Source organism: Leuciscus leuciscus (genome assembly GCF_965113295.1).
Source record: "Leuciscus leuciscus genome assembly, chromosome: 1".
Classification (NCBI taxonomy): domain Eukaryota; kingdom Metazoa; phylum Chordata; class Actinopteri; order Cypriniformes; family Leuciscidae; genus Leuciscus; species Leuciscus leuciscus.
The window spans coordinates 78356289-78376054 of NC_138725.1; the positions used below are offsets into that span (position 1 = coordinate 78356289).

At 39.7% G+C, this 19766-nt stretch overlaps 1 protein-coding gene across 2 annotated transcripts in view; it reads left to right on the forward strand.

Moving 5' to 3' along the window:
- The window catches only part of LOC309509723 (E3 ubiquitin-protein ligase rnf213-alpha), a 78547-nt gene that overhangs the window by 44096 nt on the left and 14685 nt on the right, over nt 1–19766 (forward strand). Inside the window, exons 52-68 of one of the 2 annotated variants that reach the window (XM_082184541.1) lie at nt 458–683; nt 1322–1485; nt 1573–1695; nt 3404–3514; nt 3947–4189; nt 4276–4351; nt 5418–5452; nt 5605–5705; nt 6472–6628; nt 7829–8000; nt 8098–8192; nt 8526–8777; nt 11588–11726; nt 11951–12034; nt 12321–12501; nt 13282–13483; nt 17076–17153. In XM_082184541.1, the coding sequence (XP_082040667.1) occupies nt 458–683; nt 1322–1485; nt 1573–1695; nt 3404–3514; nt 3947–4189; nt 4276–4351; nt 5418–5452; nt 5605–5705; nt 6472–6628; nt 7829–8000; nt 8098–8192; nt 8526–8777; nt 11588–11726; nt 11951–12034; nt 12321–12501; nt 13282–13483; nt 17076–17153 (2439 nt within the window). Of the gene's footprint in view, nt 1–457; nt 684–1288; nt 1486–1572; nt 1696–3403; nt 3515–3946; nt 4190–4275; nt 4352–5417; nt 5453–5604; nt 5706–6471; nt 6629–7828; nt 8001–8097; nt 8193–8525; nt 8778–11587; nt 11727–11950; nt 12035–12320; nt 12502–13281; nt 13484–17075; nt 17154–19766 lie in introns of both variants that reach the window. The other variant, XM_082184540.1, reaches the window with a different exon arrangement.

The following is a 19766-nucleotide window of genomic DNA, read 5'->3' on the forward strand; positions in this document are numbered from 1 at the left end:
GCAGCCTAGGCTCTGAGATCTGCACACAAAAACAAATGGTTTCACCAAACACTCAAAACCAAAACAAATAGTGTTCCAACCAATCACCGACAGGGGGAGGGTGTTGTGAGGTTTTGAGCCAGCTTTTTCTTCAGCTCTGACTTCGCGTGCAGCCGTGCACGAGCACAAAACCTCACATCACCCTCCCCCTGTTAGTTAATGCACTGTGAACAAACAATGAACAGTTATATTTATATTAACTAACATTAACAAAGTTGAATAAATACAGTAACAAATGTATTGCTCATTGTTAGTTCATGTTAGTTAATACATTAATGTTAACTAATGAACCTTATTGTAAAGTTTTACCAGTTAACTTACAAAGCAATTTGGTTCCTTTCTTAAGAATCAGTATGAAAACACCGATATGTGGCATAAGTTTGGTTATAAGTACAGTACGTTCCTCCTGTGTGTGCAGGACTCGATGTACGACCGCACACAGTGGCACTCCGTGGCGGAGCAGCAGGCCTGTTTGCAGGAGGAAACACACTTTCTGCTGGAGTTCGCTGGCTCTGACTCCGTGTCTTCACACACCGCGTCTATAGAGCACCTGCAGCGGGTGGCCAGGGTTCGACTGGGCCTGGATGTGGCCGCCGACCTGCTGGTCAACAGAGGGACCGGTGCGGCGGGATGCAAGTCTTTTAGTGCTTGTGCTTTAATAATAAATGCTGTTCATTAAACTTTCTATTAAAGGTGCATTGTGTAATATTTAGGAGGATCTGTTGACAAAAATGCAGTGGTCTATAAAGACCTTATATAATGAACCGTTATGTTTTTATTAGCTTAGAATTAGGCATTTCTCTCTACACACACCGCGGGTCCCCTTACATCGACATGTTTCTACAGTGGCCCTAAACGGACAAACGCGTTTCGTCACTATGTTGTTCTTCGTGTAAAGAAGTTATAGCTAAAGTCAGCGAATAAAACACTGACACAATGATGAACAGGTAACAATAATAATCACAATAACAAATCGGTTTACTGAATGATCAAGTAAACCTAATTTCTTAATTCATCTTTGTAAAGAAACCTCATTGCTTAACTGGCTACTCTCTGCTGTCTCAGACGACGACATCACTTCCTGTCGGCCACCGTAACTTCTGTTGGGTGCAATTCACAACCTCACCACTAGATGCCGCTAAAAATTACACACTGCACCTTTAATTCATTTAGCGAAAGTTATATTGTGCATAAAGAAAATGAACCTTCTTTTTTTCTGTTGGTACTGATATTGGATTTCTGGTTTTAGGTGTACACGATGATCCTTCGGCTTCTGGCCCAGAGTTTTTGAAGAGTGTGGTTAATCTGTGCTGCCGGAGCAGGAACGACTGGTACAGGGTTTACCTCATCAGAAAGATCTGCAGTCTTCACGGGGTGGAGTATGTCCAGAAACTTCTGCCACAGGAAAGCTTCAGGTGGCTGTTTCCTCAGGAGATCCTTGAGTCGGTGGGTTTTAGTCAAATTCATTTCATAATGCTGATATGAGTATTTGTGCTTATTTTGTGCTTTAACTGATACATTTATTTCTCTCAGGATCAAGATGGCAGCCAGATTGACCAGTACCTAGCATGTGGAATGGACTACAAAACTATCAGAGATGCCGTAGCCAAAGCCATGCTAGATTGCAACATGAACGGAATACAGAAAGCCATAGAGGTATTTATTTACTTCTTTACACACACACACACACACACACACACACACGCACACAGTGAGACACAACGTATACACACATATCTGTTGATGTTTCTGTTGAATGAAATGTTGTAGTACTCCCACTCACTGGCTGAATTCTGCAATGAATTCTCTTATCGTAAACATTATAACTAATCAATCACACGTTTCTGTTGAGCTTATGAATGCAATGGCCAATTGGAGGTGTTCATACGAGTCACAGCTGAAAACACCATCAATATCAAGAGCTATCATGATTTTGATCATGATCATATTATTGCAGCCCTACCCATTAATTAGTTTCTGTTTTTTAATTTGATAATTTATATACTTTATTCAGGCTATTTACAATAGGCAGTTGTTGTGTTAACAATATTTTAAACAATCATACAGTCAAACACACTGTCAAAAGTTTGGAAATGTTACAGAAAATTACAAAAAATGGTTTTGAAAGAAGTCTCTTCTGCACTCCAAGGCTGCATTTATTTAATCAAAAATACAGTAAAAATAGTAATATTGTGATATATTATTACAATTTAAAAGAATTTTAATCAATTTAAAACTGTAATTTATTCATGTGATCAAAGCTGAATTTTCAGCATCATTACTCCAGTCTTCAGTGTCCCATGATCCTTCAGAAATCATTCTAATGTGATGATTTGATGCTCAAAAAACATTCATTATTATTATCAATGTTGAAAACATTTTTGTGGAAACAGTGATACCATTCAACAGGAGATAAATTAATACTTTTAATCAAGTGACAGTGAAGACATTTATAATGTTACAAAATATTTCTATTTAATAAATGCTTTTAATAAATTGAATAAATAATTGTATTAAATGCTGTTCATCGAACTTTCTATTCGTCAAAGAATCCGGTAAAAAAAAAAAGTATCACCATTTCCACAAAGATGTTAAGCAACACCACTGTTTTCATTATTGATAATAATAATAATAATAAATGTTTCTTGAGGAGCGAATCGTCATATTAGAATGATTTCTGAATGATCATGTGACACTGAAGACTGGAGTAATGAGGTTGAAAATTCAGCTTTGATCACAGGAATAAATTACATTTTAACATACAGTGTATTTAAATAGAAAACAGTTATTTTAATTTGTAATAATATTTTGTAATATTACTGTTTTCACTGCATTTGTGACCAAATAAATGCAGCCTTGGTGAGTATAAGATACTTCTTTCAACAAAATTAAACATTTTTATTGTTTCCAAACTTTTGACATGTGCTGTAAATGTCATGTCAGTTGCAGTTTCGGTTCCACCTTTGCAGTGTAATGATGGCTTTTGTCGATGTTGGTAAAATTGTACTGGTAGCATATAGTTCTCTGATTGATTAAAGTAATTGGTTAAATTCAAGTAAGAGATCACAGTCATTATAAAAATTGCCCCTGGATATCAGATTGGCCCTTAATAGAAAAGTTTATTAAGAGTGACCATTAACAGAGTTTCAGTTCAGTAACATGTGAAGTCCCAGTTGGGTTAGGACGCCCCATTAAGACAGTAGTGAGGCGGTTCACTGGGGATTGGAGCAGAGCAATTATGTACACTACATGAACACTGTAATTAAATGCTTATTATGCAGTGGCATTTCTCTACCTCACTTTGTTCAACTGCTTTATCAGCGCTAATCTGTTGACATGTCTTTCGAAACATCTTTGTTTGAAGGATTGCAACTGCACACCCATGAAGAAAGCTGTTTTTCTGCTAATGGCTTTGTTCAGAGAAGTCACCTCCCTGTACAGAAGCGCAAACAAAAACATGCACCCTAAACCTGAGGTAAAAACACCAACAACAATCTTTTACAGTTCTGCTTCATCATCTTGGAAAAACAGTTTATAGATGCTCAAAAGTACAAGGGAATTAATAATAAAAAGCCATGATTAAAAGTCATATGGGAAATTATCATAATATGTCATATGGGGAATTACTTTTTTTCTGTAATTGAAAAATTGTCCCAATTTGGGGGACCATTTTGGACCCCAATTTGGTCCCAATTTGGACCCCAGTTCAAAAAGCATTTGCAGTAGATGAATACTTCGACACATGACCCCAGTTTGGTCCCAATTTGGTCCCAATTTGGACCCCAGTTCAAAAAGCATTTGCACAGATGAATACTTTGACACATGACCACCCTCTGTGTTTAGGCATGATCAGAAACTTGAGTCACATGTTTATCCCCATGCCTGATATTCATGTTGTTTTCCGTAGCAATGTGCTGGCCTTGGAGGTTTCATCAGGAGCTCAGACGTCTTCGTCAATGATGAAATGCGAGGGTTTGCTGAAGCGCTGGTGAATAATCGACTGCATGCTCTGCAAGTTCAAGCGCAGACGTCAGGCAGAGAGTTCGTGCTGGTGGAGGTCACAGTTCATATGGCTGCGGTCCTGCTGTGTGGAAATCTGCCTTTACTGCAGCCACTGCAGCGGCTGGCGCTGTCCCCAAACAACATGATGGTACGAACCTTTCCTTCACGCCACGGCATCATGGAGTCACGTGAATGTGACCGAGTTGTGATATTTCTGTCATGTTCTCCTCACAGGCTTCATTCATCCCAACTATGCCTGATGACATGTTGGTTGTTGCCCAGCAGGCCATGGGACAACTTCATTGGTATTGTAAGTGGCAAATTCTAAAGCACCACCACAGAACACACATATACACAAGATCCAGTGACATGCAAAACTCAAGACCTGTCCAAATTAATGTGAATGCCTGATCAGAAACGCGTTAGCCTGTTGTACCTCATGTTAATGTAATCATAATTAAACAGAACTTCATTATCAGAACTTTCATAATAGAGGAGAATGGTTGAAAGTTGGCGACTTTCTCTGGCTCTGGGATTTTCCGTGGTCTACCACTTCGTGGCTGAGTTGCTGTTGTTCGCAATTGCTTTTATGGACAATGTTATAATACCGTGGAATATTTAGTAGTTTAGTTTTTAGTAATTTAGTAGGAAATTTCACAAATGGACTTATTGCACAGGTGGCAACCTATCACAGCACCACGCTTGAATTCACTGAGCTCCTCAGACCGACCCATTCTTTCACAAATGTGTGTAGAACCATCTGCATGCCTAGATGCTTGATTTTATACAACTGTGGCCATGGAAGTGATTGCAATACCTGAATTCAATGATTTGGAGGGGTGTCCCAATACTTTTGGCAATATAGTGTATATGAATAATTATTTGAAGCGTATTGTATGTTTTATACACAGCAAAAAATAGTCTATGATTATGTATAATTACTTGTGGCAGAACATAAAACTGTTTTTCCAAGCCATACCATTGCTGTAATGTGACATTGTTTGGAGTGAAATTGGATATTCAAAAAAGAGGGGGAAATGTATGGCAGGATTTTGAAAAAACATTTTTACTGAAGAATAATTTACAAGACTAGAAACATGTATTTATAAAGTAAAAGGGAAAACCTTTTTGATGTACACATTTTGACTGTTAATAGTGCATAGACAAACATAGTTTTATTAGACAAACATAGACAATTATTGCAGGATTTCTACTCAGGTGGCAAATTAAATCTCCAAAAATGTCTTTGAGCCAATAGAATTGATTTAAGCTCTAAAGTTGGGGAAATTTTGACAGGTCTTTGACATTGACAAGGCATTCTGATTTGGGAGGATTAGATCATTTCCTAATCTCTGTTGTTCTTTTTATCTTGACAGTCTGTCCTAATGGTCATCCATGCACTGTTGGTGAGGTAGGGTCATGTCTTAATTCCTATGATTTGGCTTGTGCATTAAGTCACAGAACACAGAATTACATTTAGTCATCAAATCATTATTTATTTATTTATTTATTTATTTCACCTAAAATTGAAAATATATGTATTTTCCTCCTGCATCTGTCCAGTGTGGTCAGCCCATGGAGCTCGGTCGCTGTCCAGACTGTAATGCAGAAATAGGTGGCAGCAACCACATCCCGGTTCATGGCTTCCAAGTCATGCAGAGACAGTACGTTTTTGTTTTTTTCTTGCAGCGAATGTTTGTTGTTGTTCCTCTTTTATTCTTGCTAGTTTTGGTAAATATAATGTATTACCTGTTTCTCTGAAATATTGATTCTGATTCTGCAATTAAATATTTAATATAATAACCTTTAAACTGTATAATTGACCATTGTCACAGACAGCCAATATTCTACCAAGTTTGAACTAAATTTGTTTCTCATGATCTTAAAAACCTTTCATCCAAAGGTTTATACTTAAATGCTATAAATAGTTGTGTAGACAAATATAATTGTGCCCTAGTATGAATTTCTGGTAACACTGAACAATAAAGTTCAGTTTGTTAATATGCATCATGAACTAACAATGGACAACATATTTTTTTCTATCATTTCTTAATATAGGTTATTATTAATTTATTAATATACTGTTGTTCTTTGTTATTCTTGTCTGTTCATAATACATTTACATTGCAAATGTATACAACTTGAACGTTTTAGGCCGTGTTTCACAGACAGGGTTTAGATTAAGCCAGTATTAGAGCATTTAAGTAGCTTTAATAAACGTGCCTTAGAATAAAACATCACTGGTGTGAATCTTGAGACAAAACAATGGCACTGACATATATTTTAAGATGTGTCAGTGCAAGTTGCTTTCAGTTAAAACAGCTCAAACATGCATTTTAGTCTGGGACTAGCTTAAGCCTTGTCTGTGAACCCGGGTGTTAGAGATGAGTGGTTTTTCATTAAATTTGAGGCTCTTGTTCCTCTTTGCAGAGGGGACCGCACTAAGTCGGGACACATTCTGGGCGACGCACACCGTCGAGATCACCCTGACATGCAGGACACTAAGAACATGTCTCCGGCCCCCTTCGCTCTTCTCAGACTGCTCACACACATGTCCATGCTGCTGGGAGCTCAAAACAACCCTCAGGTGCTTCATTCCTTCTGCCTGCCATGGATTTCATTTTTTTTTTTTCATTTTTTTTTTTTTTTATATTTATGAAAGTATGCTTATTTTGGTTTTGAGTATCGACACATGTAGGACTCTCTCACATGAGACTCACGCAATTTACACTTTTCTCATGCTCTCACACCACACATCCATTTTCTCACGCAACGAGGACACTGACACCAACAGAAAAGGAGAGTTACAGTACCGTCCATTTGAAACAACGTCTCAGATTTCCAATTATGTAAATTTTCTTACGAAATTCAAGCAATAAATACTGTTTTGGCGCTCTTAAACATGACAGATCGTTGTAGCGCCTCATCTCTTCCTCTTAACTACTAGTTAATAGAAGATAAACATGAATGAACATTAGAAGGTGAAAGATACAGTGAATGTTGGAAGGTAAATGTTGAAAGATACAGTACAACTTACCGAAATGTAACATGTCACATGTAATTGATCAATCAGTGGAAAGATGTCAATAAAACAATCAGTCTATAACACGTACCGTTACATTTACCTCAGGAAAGCCATTTAATGACCATAGCATATTGGTTAGCTAGAAAAATGAACTATAGAGAGGAGTGTTTTGCTAAATATGTGCACTATATTACATGTTTATTATATTTTTACTCGTATCGTTAAATTATTATAACATTATTACCATAAAAAACGCATTTTATTAATTTGAGTGAATTGTACAATTAATTTGAGTGTATTGATCAGCTGACATGGCTCCCATATGTTTACAGCATTAGTTGAGAGATTTGCTCCTTGAGAAAAATTAACATGTAGCTACTGTACCTGATCCAAATGAATCAATATTGAATCAAGATCACCAGCTTATGAATTGAAATCGTGAAATTTGTGTCAAACACATAAAAACAGTAGCCTACCAGTTATTGTACCATGTAAACATTGTAACATGTTGTCACTAAACTTAATGAAATTGTTTAGTTACCAAATGTTTTAACAATCACAATACACTTATTGTGATGCATCCCCCCCCCCCCAAATCCATAATTCTTACCCGATGCTAAACTCAAAAGTTGGCATCCCTGTACATGTGATGCATACAGACATTGAGTTATCTCTCAGACAACTCAATCCAGATCAGAGACACACATGCGATTGAAGAACTGAGGAGTTGCTCATCCCATGTTTGTGCATGTTTGTGTCTAGAGTGTCATGCAGATCATCAAGCCTGCAGTGCTGGATCCTAGTCGGTTCCTGATGGCCCATCTTCTGAAGGACATGGAGCAGCTGAGCAGAGTTCTGGGTAAAGGAGTGGATGATACAGTCAGTACCGTCCATCTGACCATCCACAGTCTACTGGAGCCCCATCACAGCCAGTGTAAGAGCCCACACTACTCACATTACATTCGACACGCGCCATATTGAGCTCCTGCTTCAGAAATTCAAGTAATGTAACATTTTGTTATTCTAAACAGGGCCTGTTCTTTATGATCAAAACCTTTCCACTAAAGATGCAAGAAATGCGTGGGAAACTGCCATGAATGCTGATGTGATCACACATCAGCTGAAGGTAAACAGCTGATTAGTGAGTCGCAGCACCCAGAATGAATTATGCAACTTAAAGTTCTTCTTGGTTCATTTAGTTGTGTTTATCATGCTTGATTTTTCCTTTTATTTCCGTCTTTTGTTTAAAACTTCATTGAGATATCGACAATAAAAAAAAGCTTTTTTCTTTATTGAATAGTTTGAGCACATAACATAAAGCTGAGTGGTCGATTAAGAGCCGTTGATTAGTTGTTTCATTAATAACCTCATTAGCCGAGTACTTGTAATAACCGCTAGATTAGCTGATTATTTAGTTGAAGCTCTGCTTTCCATTGTTGGATTTTTCTTTTTCTCTCAGGTTTTGGAGCATCAGCTGAAGGAAGTGAACGCATTCGTCAGGGAAGATGAGCGAGTGTCTTCCAATCAGGTGATGAAGTTGACATTTGGGGAACCAGGGCTTTTCCTGCGCTCTCTGCCAAAGAAATCCCTCATCCATAATTCCTCCATCTGGAGCTGCCGGAGGAAGGTCTCCATGTTGAGTCTGACACACATTGTGGAGCAGAACAACGGCCGGGACACTTTGCCTGTGCTCTGGAGGTTTCTTCAACGGGTAAAATATACATCAACCAGAGTGTTTCTCTCTCTCTGTTGAACAACCAGACACTACAGCTACTTCCTAGATGTTGTGTAGTCAGACTTTTAGATAATAGCACTAGGGTTGCAATGGATTGCGGTTGATCCGTGATCCATAGTTAAAGTTAAAGTTTATCATTTGCACTTGTTTTTTCTTAGCAATTTACACATTGAAGCAATTTTAAACCATTCAAGCACAAGAAGAGGCGAAAGAGAACTCAATCGCGCACTGTTATCTGAGTGTACAGTCGTACACACCCGAAGCGCGCACACACACACACCAAATTGATTCCTCTTTCGCGCCTCCTTGTGCTTGAAGGGACTCATACACACAGAACGTCAATGTTAAAATGCACGTCTCGGCAAGTATTCTCGTAAAACAGTCGGTTATGTCTTAAGTGAATGTAAACGGTTGAGAAAGAAATCGGTTGTGTATCATTATATTTGGATCCGTTCATTAGGTCTTAAAGTGACAGCAGCCTATAAATATCTGCTGCTGTCTGAGTCATTAATGTTAATCAAACAACAAAACACATCTTTTACAAAGATTAATCTATGTGTAATTTATACAGTGAACACTATAGTGTTATTTTACATTTAATGATTACATTTCTGTACCTGAATACTGTTAGACATTACATTATTTGTAACTTTAATATATTGTATTTATCTATGCTTGTAATTTGTGTATCTTATGTTATTACTGACTGTTCACATAATCTGCCCTCCTTAGGCTATGTTCACACTTAGCGTCTTTTTTGACAAGAAAAAGTTAACAACGGCGTTTTTTTAGCAAAAAAAAAAACGCTGGCAGCGTTCGGTTACAAATAGCAGCCGAGCGCGTCTTTTGTGGCTGGCGCATATACTGACGCGTCTTGACCATGCGTCAACATACGACGAAAAGGGTACCCCCATAACGTCCATATGTGACGATTCGGGTTATGGGTAGGTTTAGGTATGCGTTAGGGTACCGCTCGGAGGCGCTGCTGGTGCGCTTCTGTCTGCGTCTCATATTGACGTTAAAGGGGTACCCTTTTCGTCGTATGTTGACGCATGGTCAAGACGCGTCAGTATATGACGTTTTGGGGTGAGACCGGGCTGCTATAACAAGAGCTGCAACAGTAGCCTAGTGCTGTGTGATGCAAAAAATGTCGAGAAAGAGAAAGTTGGCTCTTGCGTTGGCTTTTGAAGTTACCGGGGAGGAGAATGTCGGTTCACAAAGACGTTTGTGGGTGCACGACAGACAGTTGTTCTTGTTGTTATGGAAACGACAGGTCTCGCTACTCGCTGTCATTGGTCAGCTGTCAAAAAGGCGCTTGACGTAGGGCGTTCTTTTCAGAAAAGTTGAACTTTTTTCAACTTAAAAAGACGCTCTGAGCTGCAGAAAAAGACGCCGGCGGTGGCGTCTAAAAAAGCGCTCAGGACTTTTTTGAAAAAACGGTTTACTCCATAGGGTTATAATGTAGAACAGACGCTGGCAGTTTGAAAAAAGACGCTAAGTGTGAACATAGCCTTAAGGTTTTTAATGATATTTTATTGATAGCAGTTGATTCTGGAAAGGTAGTTATCCTTATTTTACTCGATCTCACGGCCGCCTTTGAGTCTGCTATTTTATTATGCTATTTTATTGCGCCGAAGATGTTGGCATTAAGTGAACCGCCTTAAAGTGGTTTAAATCATATTTGAAGGATAAATAATTTTTGTTTTGCATTGGAAATTTGCATTCTACATCAGCTAATTTACACTGTGGTGTGCCACAGGGCTCCATACTTGGGCCTATTTTATTTTCTTTGTACATGTGCCCTTGGGGCAATCTTAAATATAATATTATGTATCATTGAAACGCAGACGACACTCAGTTATATATTGCAATAGATCCGAAAGGCTCTCAATCTTTTGATGCACTTGTACAGTGTTTAGGTGAGATTAAAGCATGGTTGGCAAGCAGTTTTCTTCATCTTAATACCAATTACACCGAGTGTGTTGTCTTTGGACCCTCTTCTGCCTCTAAGGAAATTATAAGTAGGTTGGACTCTATGTCGATAAGTTTTTCAGATCATGTCAAGAATTTTGCCGTTATCATGGATTCGGCTTGGGTTTTAGATAAACAGGTCACTAGTGTTGTTACGGCTGGTTTTTATCAACTCAGAACTATTTCTAAGCTGAAACCAATTCTCTCCTTTAAGGACCTGGAGACAGTTAGTCATGCATTCACTGTTAGTCATGCATCACTCATTAATTACTGTAGTTCTTCATATATAGGTATCTCACAGGGTCAATTATCTTGTGTACAATTAGTGCAAAATGCTGCGGCCAGACTTTTGACCCGTACAAAGAAGAGAGAGAGAATTTACTCCAGGTTTGGTTTCTTTACAATGGCTGCCTGAAAAATTCAGAATTGAGTTTTATGGTTTTTAAAGCGTTGCATGGTATTGCCCCAAAATATATTGTTGACCTTTTGATACACAAGTAATATGAGATCTTCTAGTCAGATGATTCTTTGTTCCTAAAACTAGATTAAAGTCCAAACCTTATGAAACCTCCTCCAATGCACATTAAATCTTCCCCATCTGTGGATGCTTTTAAGTCTAATTTGAAGTCGTATCTTTTTAGTATGGCTTTTAGAGCTGATTGAGTGAACAGGATTTAATTTTGTTTGTGTGAATGTATGTGATGGCTTTTGTTGTATTATCTATGCTGGTAAGCACTTTGGTCAACGGCAGTTTTAAATGTGCTAAAGAAATAAAATTTGTATTGTATTGTATGTAAACCAAGTGTTTATTTTAGGAAGCAGAGCTTCGGCTGGTGAGGTTCCTGCCTGACATCTTGGCTCTCCAGAGGGATTTGGTAAAGAAGTTCCAGAACGTGACAGACCTGACAGACAGACAGACCACCATAGGAGAGTTCCTGAACAGCCAGAGAGCAGGTACTGCCCATATCACACATTTAAGAGATAATTTGTCATCGGGTCAGTGTGGGGCATTCATGATTGAGTTATGATAAATTAATTGTTAATTATTTCAGGAAGCTTGCTGATGGTTGATTTACCCATTTCAGCACAAATGTGCTGAGTAATCATGCAAGAATATGCCATTTCTCTATAAATAAAGATTATGTTCATTGCAAACATTGCATGTTTTCATTCGACAGCTTCCCTCTCTGCCTGGTATGAAAAGCGCATAAAAATCTTTTTGTCAACGTGGAACCAGATCAGGGTGTCTCTGGCTACCACAGGTAAGCCGACTACTTCTTACAGTGGCAAGAATTAGTCTGTGAACCCCTTGAAAAGAACTGGATTTCTGCATTGACTACTCATAAAATGTGTTCTGATCTTCATCCAAGTCACAGTTGTTTGAACGTTATTAGTTTAGTCAGATTGTATTTGTCTGTAATTGTGACGTGGATTTCTGAATGAGGTCCGATCTGAATTTATTTTCATATTGCCCCTGTTTTAGACCACTGTAAAGTAATTTCATGGACACAGATGTGTTTTATTGTAATGTTTTATTGTGTGTGTCAGGAGAGCTGAAGCTGCCGGCTGACTACACTCAGGAGGATCTGGGTCTGGACACTGACCTGCAGGTTTTGCTGCCTCAGAGACACGGTCTGGGCCTGTGCTCCACTGCGCTCGTCAGCTACCTCATCACGCTTCACAATGACCTGGTCTACGCTGTGGAGAAACACACCGGAGAGGAGTCTGGGTAAGAGCTTCAGACGCTGTCCCCTTGCATTCTGGGGTTTGCTAAAGTAGTCACTGCTAATGTGGGGTTACTGAAACCCATAACCCAAGTTTTAATCTTCATGATGCAACTCTTCCTATAACGTTAGTGGATGTGGGAGATATTTCACGATTCCCCACACTCACGATATTTAGCATTATTAATCAGCATATGAAAGCATTTCATAATAAACAATGTTAGAATTTGTAAAAAAATTTAGAGATGGCAAGGGTGAGATAAAAAAATTATTATTAGTTAACTTTGTTTTGTCCTCATGCTGGGAGTTTTGATTATTAGATTATGTACATTGTTTGTTTGTTTTTAGTAGCAAAATATAAAAATGGTCCATACTTTTCTTAAGAGGTAAACCTGCACCCCAGTATGTTTTCTCAGTCCCAAGGCCTTCTATGTTTTATGCACATGTACTGTAGGTGTCTAAATGTAAAATATGAAAAGGTTAGATCAGATGTTTTAACAGACTATTTTATTTTCATATCCAGTCGGGAGAAATATTTACTTTTATGGTAAATATTCTTGAACATCACTGTTTTGGCTCTCTGGGCCCAAGATTCTCAGCTTTGATTACTATTTTAAAGTGTTTAGGTTTTTTTCTCTTTTACAAAGTACTACGGCTTCGATGAAAAGTAACTGTTCCAAAAAAGCATTGTTCGGACCTCCTCTGTTCTGAACCTTTGTCCTGTCAGAGCTAGCAGTTAAAGTTTCCCAGTTTCTCCCGCTCATTCTCTGCCCTGTTTTCTCCAGTTACACGGTGAGCCCAGCGGACCTGACGGATCTGCACGTGATCCGCTACGAGTACGAGCGGGACCTGCTGCCGCTGGTGCTGTCCCACTGCCAGTACAGCATGGAGCGCGGGCAAGAGACCCTGCTGGAGTACGACCTACCCCAGATCCAGCAGCAGATCCTGACCCGCTTCCTACAGGGCAAACCACACATCACCATTAATGTACGTCACTGCACCACTGACTCACATCCCCATTACTGTACGTCACTGCACCACTGACTCACATCACCATTACTGTACGTGACTCACATCACCATTACTGTACGTCACTGCACCACTGACTCACATCACCATTACTGTACGTCACTGCACCACTGACTCACATCACCATTAATGTACGTAACTGCACCACTGACACACATCACCATTACTGTACGTCACTGCACCACTGACTCACATTACCATTACTGTACGTCACTGCACCACTGACTCACATCACCATTACTGTACGTCACTGCACCACTGACACACATCACCATTAATGTACGTCACTGCACCACTGACTCACATCACCATTACTGTACGTCACTGCACCACTGACTCACATCACCATTTATGTACGTCACTGCACCACTGACACACATCACCATTAATGTACGTCACTGCACCACTGACACACATCCACCATTAATGTACGTCACTGCACCACTGACACACATCACCATTAATGTACGTCACTGCACCACTGACACACATCAGCATTACTGTACGTCACTGCACCACTGACTCACATCATCATTACTGTACGTCACTGCACCACTGACACACATCAGCATTACTCTACGTCACTGCACCACTGACACACATCACCATTAATGTACGTCACTGCACCACTGACTCACATCACCATTAATGTACGTCACTGCACCACTGACACACATCACCATTAATGTACGTCACTGCACCACTGACTCACATCAGCATTACTGTACGCCACTGCACCACTGACACACATCAGCATTACTGTACGTCACTGCACCACTGACCCACATCACCATTACTGTACGTCACTGCACCACTGACTCACATCACCATTACTGTAACGTCACTGCACCACTGACTCACATCACCATTACTGTAACGTCACTGCACCACTGACACACATCAGCATTAATGTACGTCACTGCACCACTGACACACATCAGCATTACTGTACGTCACTGCACCACTGACTCACATCACCATTACTGTACGTCACTGCACCACTGACACACATCACCATTACTGTACGTCACTGCACCACTGACACACATCAGCATTACTGTACTTCACTGCACCACTGACACACATCAGCATTACTGTACGTCACTGCACCACTGACACACATCACCATTAATGTACGTCACTGCATTACTGCACATCACTGCACCACTGACACACATCAGCATTACTGTACGTCACTGCACCACTGACTCACATCACCATTAATGTACGTCACTGCACCACTGACTCACATCACCATTACTGTAACGTCACTGCACCATTGACACACATCAGCATTACTGTACGTCACTGCACCACTGACACACATCACCATTACTGTACGTCACTGCACCACTGACACACATCACCATTACTGTATGTCACTGCACCACTGACACACATCAGCATTACTGTACTTCACTGCACCACTGACACACATCAGCATTACTGTACGTCACTGCACCACTGACACACATCACCATTAATGTACGTCACTGCATTACTGCACATCACTGCACCACTGACACACATCACCATTAATGTACGTCACTGCACCACTGACTCACATCACCATTACTGTACGTCACTGCACCACTGACACACATCAGCATTACTGTACGTCACTGCACCACTGACACACATCACCATTAATGTACGTCACTGCACCACTGACACACATCAGCATTACTGTACGTCACTGCACCACTGACTCACATCACCATTACTGTACGTCACTGCACCACTGACTCACATCACCATTACTGTAAGTCACTGCACCACTGACACACATCAGCATTAATGTACACCACTGACACACATCAGCATTACTGTACTTCACTGCACCACTGACACACATCAGCATTACTGTACGTCACTGCACCACTGACACACATCACCATTAATGTACGTCACTGCATTACTGCACATCACTGCACCACTGACACACATCAGCATTAATGTACGTCACTGCACCACTGACACACATCAGCATTACTGTACGTCACTGCACCACTGACACACATCACCATTAATGTACGTCACTGCACCACTGACTCACATCACCATTAATGTACGTCACTGCACCACTGACACACATCAGCATTACTGTACTTCACTGCACCACTGACACACATCAGCATTACTGTACGTCACTGCACCACTGACACACATCACCATTAATGTACGTCACTGCATTACTGCACATCACTGCACCACTGACACACATCAGCATTAATGTACGTCACTGCACCACTGACACACATCAGCATTACTGTACGTCACTGCACCACTGACACACATCACCATTAATGTACGTCACTGCACCACTGACTCACATCACCATTAATGTACGTCACTGCACCACTGACACACATCAGCATTACTGTACGTCACTGCACCACTGACACACATCACCATTACTGTACGTCACTGAACCACTGACACACATCACCATTAATGTACGTCACTGCACCACTGACACACATCACCATTAATGTACGTCACTGCACCACTGACTCACATCACCATTATTGTACGTCACTGCACCACTGACTCACATCACCATTAATGTACGTCACTGCACCACTGACACACATCACCATTACTGTACGTCACTGCACCACTGACTCTCATCACCATTAATGTACGTCACTGCACCACTGACACACATCACCATTACTGTACCTCACTGCACCACTGACACACATCACCATTAATGTACGTGACTCACATCACCATTACTGTACGTCACTGCACCACTGACTCACATCACCATTACTGTACGTCACTGCACCACTGACACACATCAGCATTACTGTACGTCACTGCACCACTGACTCACATCACCATTACTGTACGTCACTGCACCACTGACACACATCAGCATTACTGTACGTCACTGCACCACTGACACACATCAGCATTACTGTACGTCACTGCACCACTGACACACATCAGCATTAATGTACGTCACTGCACCACTGACTCACATCAGCATTAATGTACGCCACTGCACCACTGACACACATCACCTTTAATGTACGTCACTGCATCACTGACACACATCAGCATTACTGTACGCCACTGCACCACTGACACACATCACCTTTAATGTACGTCACTGCACCACTGACTCACATCAGCATTACTGTACGTCACTGCACCACTGACACACATCACCATTAATGTACGTCACTGCACCACTGACCCACATCACCATTAATGTACGTCACTGCACCACTGACTCACATCAGCATTAATGTACGTCACTGCACCACTGACTCACATCACCATTACTGTACGTACACTAATCACCATTAATGTACGTCACTGCACCACTGACTCACATCACCATTACTGTACGTCACTGCACCACTGACTCACATCAGCATTACTGTACGTCACTGCACCACTGACTCACATCACCATTACTGTATGTCACTGCACCACTGACTAATGCCTGCGATTTATAGCAGTTCTTCAGGCTTCTGCAGAGTATATGTATTAGAAAAGTTGTATTTACTGATTTATTTATTCTCATTTTGGTTTTCAGGGGATTCCGACATTGGTGAACAGACAGGACAGAAATTATGAGATCATATTAAAAGATGTGAAGGGCAAAGTTCAACAAGTAAGTCACATTGTTTAATCTGTATCTTATTTAATGCTGGATTCTGATTGGTTGACGGATGTTCTAACGTGTACGATAGAGTGTATCATAAAGCAATATCACCCGTCCACGTCTTCAGCAGTGCTGGTTTGGTTCCAGAAGTATTTTTCCAATCATTTCGCCCATAGGGATTTTTAAGAAGTCTTCATTGAAGCATTATCAGCCATGAACCAAGACTAGCCTAATTTGAGAGCGTAGAGAGGTTGCTTCGATTACGTCTTTCGCAGTGATTCATGGGAGTGGGCGGGACTATTGAGATCCTTTGGTGCTTTTTGCTTGTTTTGACTCTGATTGGTGGAATTTTCTGTACAGCATTATGGGTAATGTAGTTTTTCAACAAAAATTGTGCTGTTAAATAAAGTTAAAGAAGTTGAAATAATGCGGGCTAACGGCTTCAACAGTAACAAATACTATCGATTAACAACTTCGTAGCTCACAGTAGGGCTGTCTTTAAACCGTAACCGTAGTATAAGTGGAATAATTTACATTTTATTCCTTACTCCAATCATTCCTTACTTATAATTTGTGTTGGTTATGTATGTACATCCAGCCGGTTGTTATCTCAGAATAAACCCTGACAGGGTGATCAGGATCAGGTCTTCATCAGCCTGAAGGGGTTTATTCTGAGATTACAACCGGCTGGATGTACATTATCCCGCTTATTACACGGCTACTTGCCACATAAGTAAATAATTAGACACATTTAACACATAGACACAAATAATTTGAAGTATTGACTGAGTTGGGTCTTTAAATGCATAGCTTCCGCGGAGAGAGCAGTTTCAGCGGCAAGTTCAAACTAGAAGGACATTTAACAGGGTCTCCGCGGATCCTTAAAGTCTTAAAAGGTCTTAAATTAGATTTTTCAAATTTAAGGCCATAAAAAGTCTTAAAAATATATATATATTTTTTTTAAATGTCTTATTTTTACTTGTGAAAGGTCTTAAATTTTAGATGACACTTTGACTTATACTTATCTAAATGCTTTCGAAATTAAAACGATCTAATTAGCGTAGGCCTACTGTAGATTTAAATTTAGTCTTTCCCCTTATTATTAGATTCACAGGGCCGGACACCAGTTATCTTGCCAAGAAGAATTTTTATTCTTATATGTCAGGAGAGAATCTTTCAGAAGATGTTACATTCATGCCAGGTCTATGCGTTCTCTGAAGTTGTGCAATGAGACAGAGCTTATATACATCACTGAGCGACTTCCATTCATGGTAACAAACTCTGTTGCTTGAGCTTAAAAATGGAACGTATATGTCACAGAACATATGGCACAATTCACTTCCATATTAAGAAACTATCTGTTGTTTACATCTGCATCAGTTGGAAACATGTTACATTGTACACACCCTCTACAAAATATAGCTCATCCACCTGTCTCATGTGACATGATCTTCACATGGTTCCATGCTATCTATAGTCTCCTCATGCACTCAGCACAGACACATAACTCTGGCTTGACAAAATACATTATGAAATTATTATGAAAATGAATAAAGAAAAATAATACAAATACATAACATTAAACAGTACATTTTTAGTCTTCAGTCCCTCCACTGAAACTACGACAGTAAGTTCCACACGTCACTCCACCAGTGGCCATCTAATGAAGCAATAGTGAGAAAAGGAAAAGCAGACCAAAGAAAGACATGATAACAAAACAAAATAAAAATACAATAGAAACATAAGGAAAACAAAAAAAAGGAAAACACAAAACAAACAAATAACCCCACCATGTTATGTCCCCGCATATGTGTATTTTAACATCTATGTGTAAGCATTTAAAATGAACCCCAATCATCTAAGAAAGGAAAAACCTAATAATTCTTCTGCCGGTGCCTTGACTCGTTAAGTACTTAACTCCTCAAGTTCCCGGCCAAAACAACAAACCAAAACAAACGTTGCTGTTAAAAAGATCCTATCCCTTGGGGTTGAAAATCAGTAAATGAGTGTTCATTGTTTGTGGAGTTGTGTTTTGTAAGTAATGTATAAAATCTCTTATTTCACTCCTTATGTCCTATTCTCAGTTATCCATTTGTCATCAAAGGAGCATTTCTAAAGTTATCTTTAGTTTACTTAATCTTTAGCTTTATTCATTAATTTATTTATTCCCTGTTACCCAGACTTCTTTTGAATTAGCAAAACAAAGTCTTCATCTTTAAACACCACCATGTCTTGTAATTGTCCAATATGGCAATACGGTCTAATGATCTGAAATGTGAAAACTATGATAGAAATTAATTCAACATCATACAGCCATCACATATTCAAGATCTAAAACTTTTAGACAATTGTTATAAGGCAACTAACACCATATTTAAAAATAAATTGACAATCTTTGTTTTACTCTCCACATCATTAATGACAATTACCCTCATGGTCTCAGCTAGTTCTTTGAAAACTCTTCCCATCAGCTCTTTCGTATATAATTTCCTTTCCTCAGGGTGTTGTCCCCTGGCATAGATATATCAAGTTATGACACTTGTCACAATGAAATACAAACCATTCAAGGAATGCGGTCTCTGGTGATCAGGCATTGGAGAGCTCACTTTTCTTGGAGGGCAG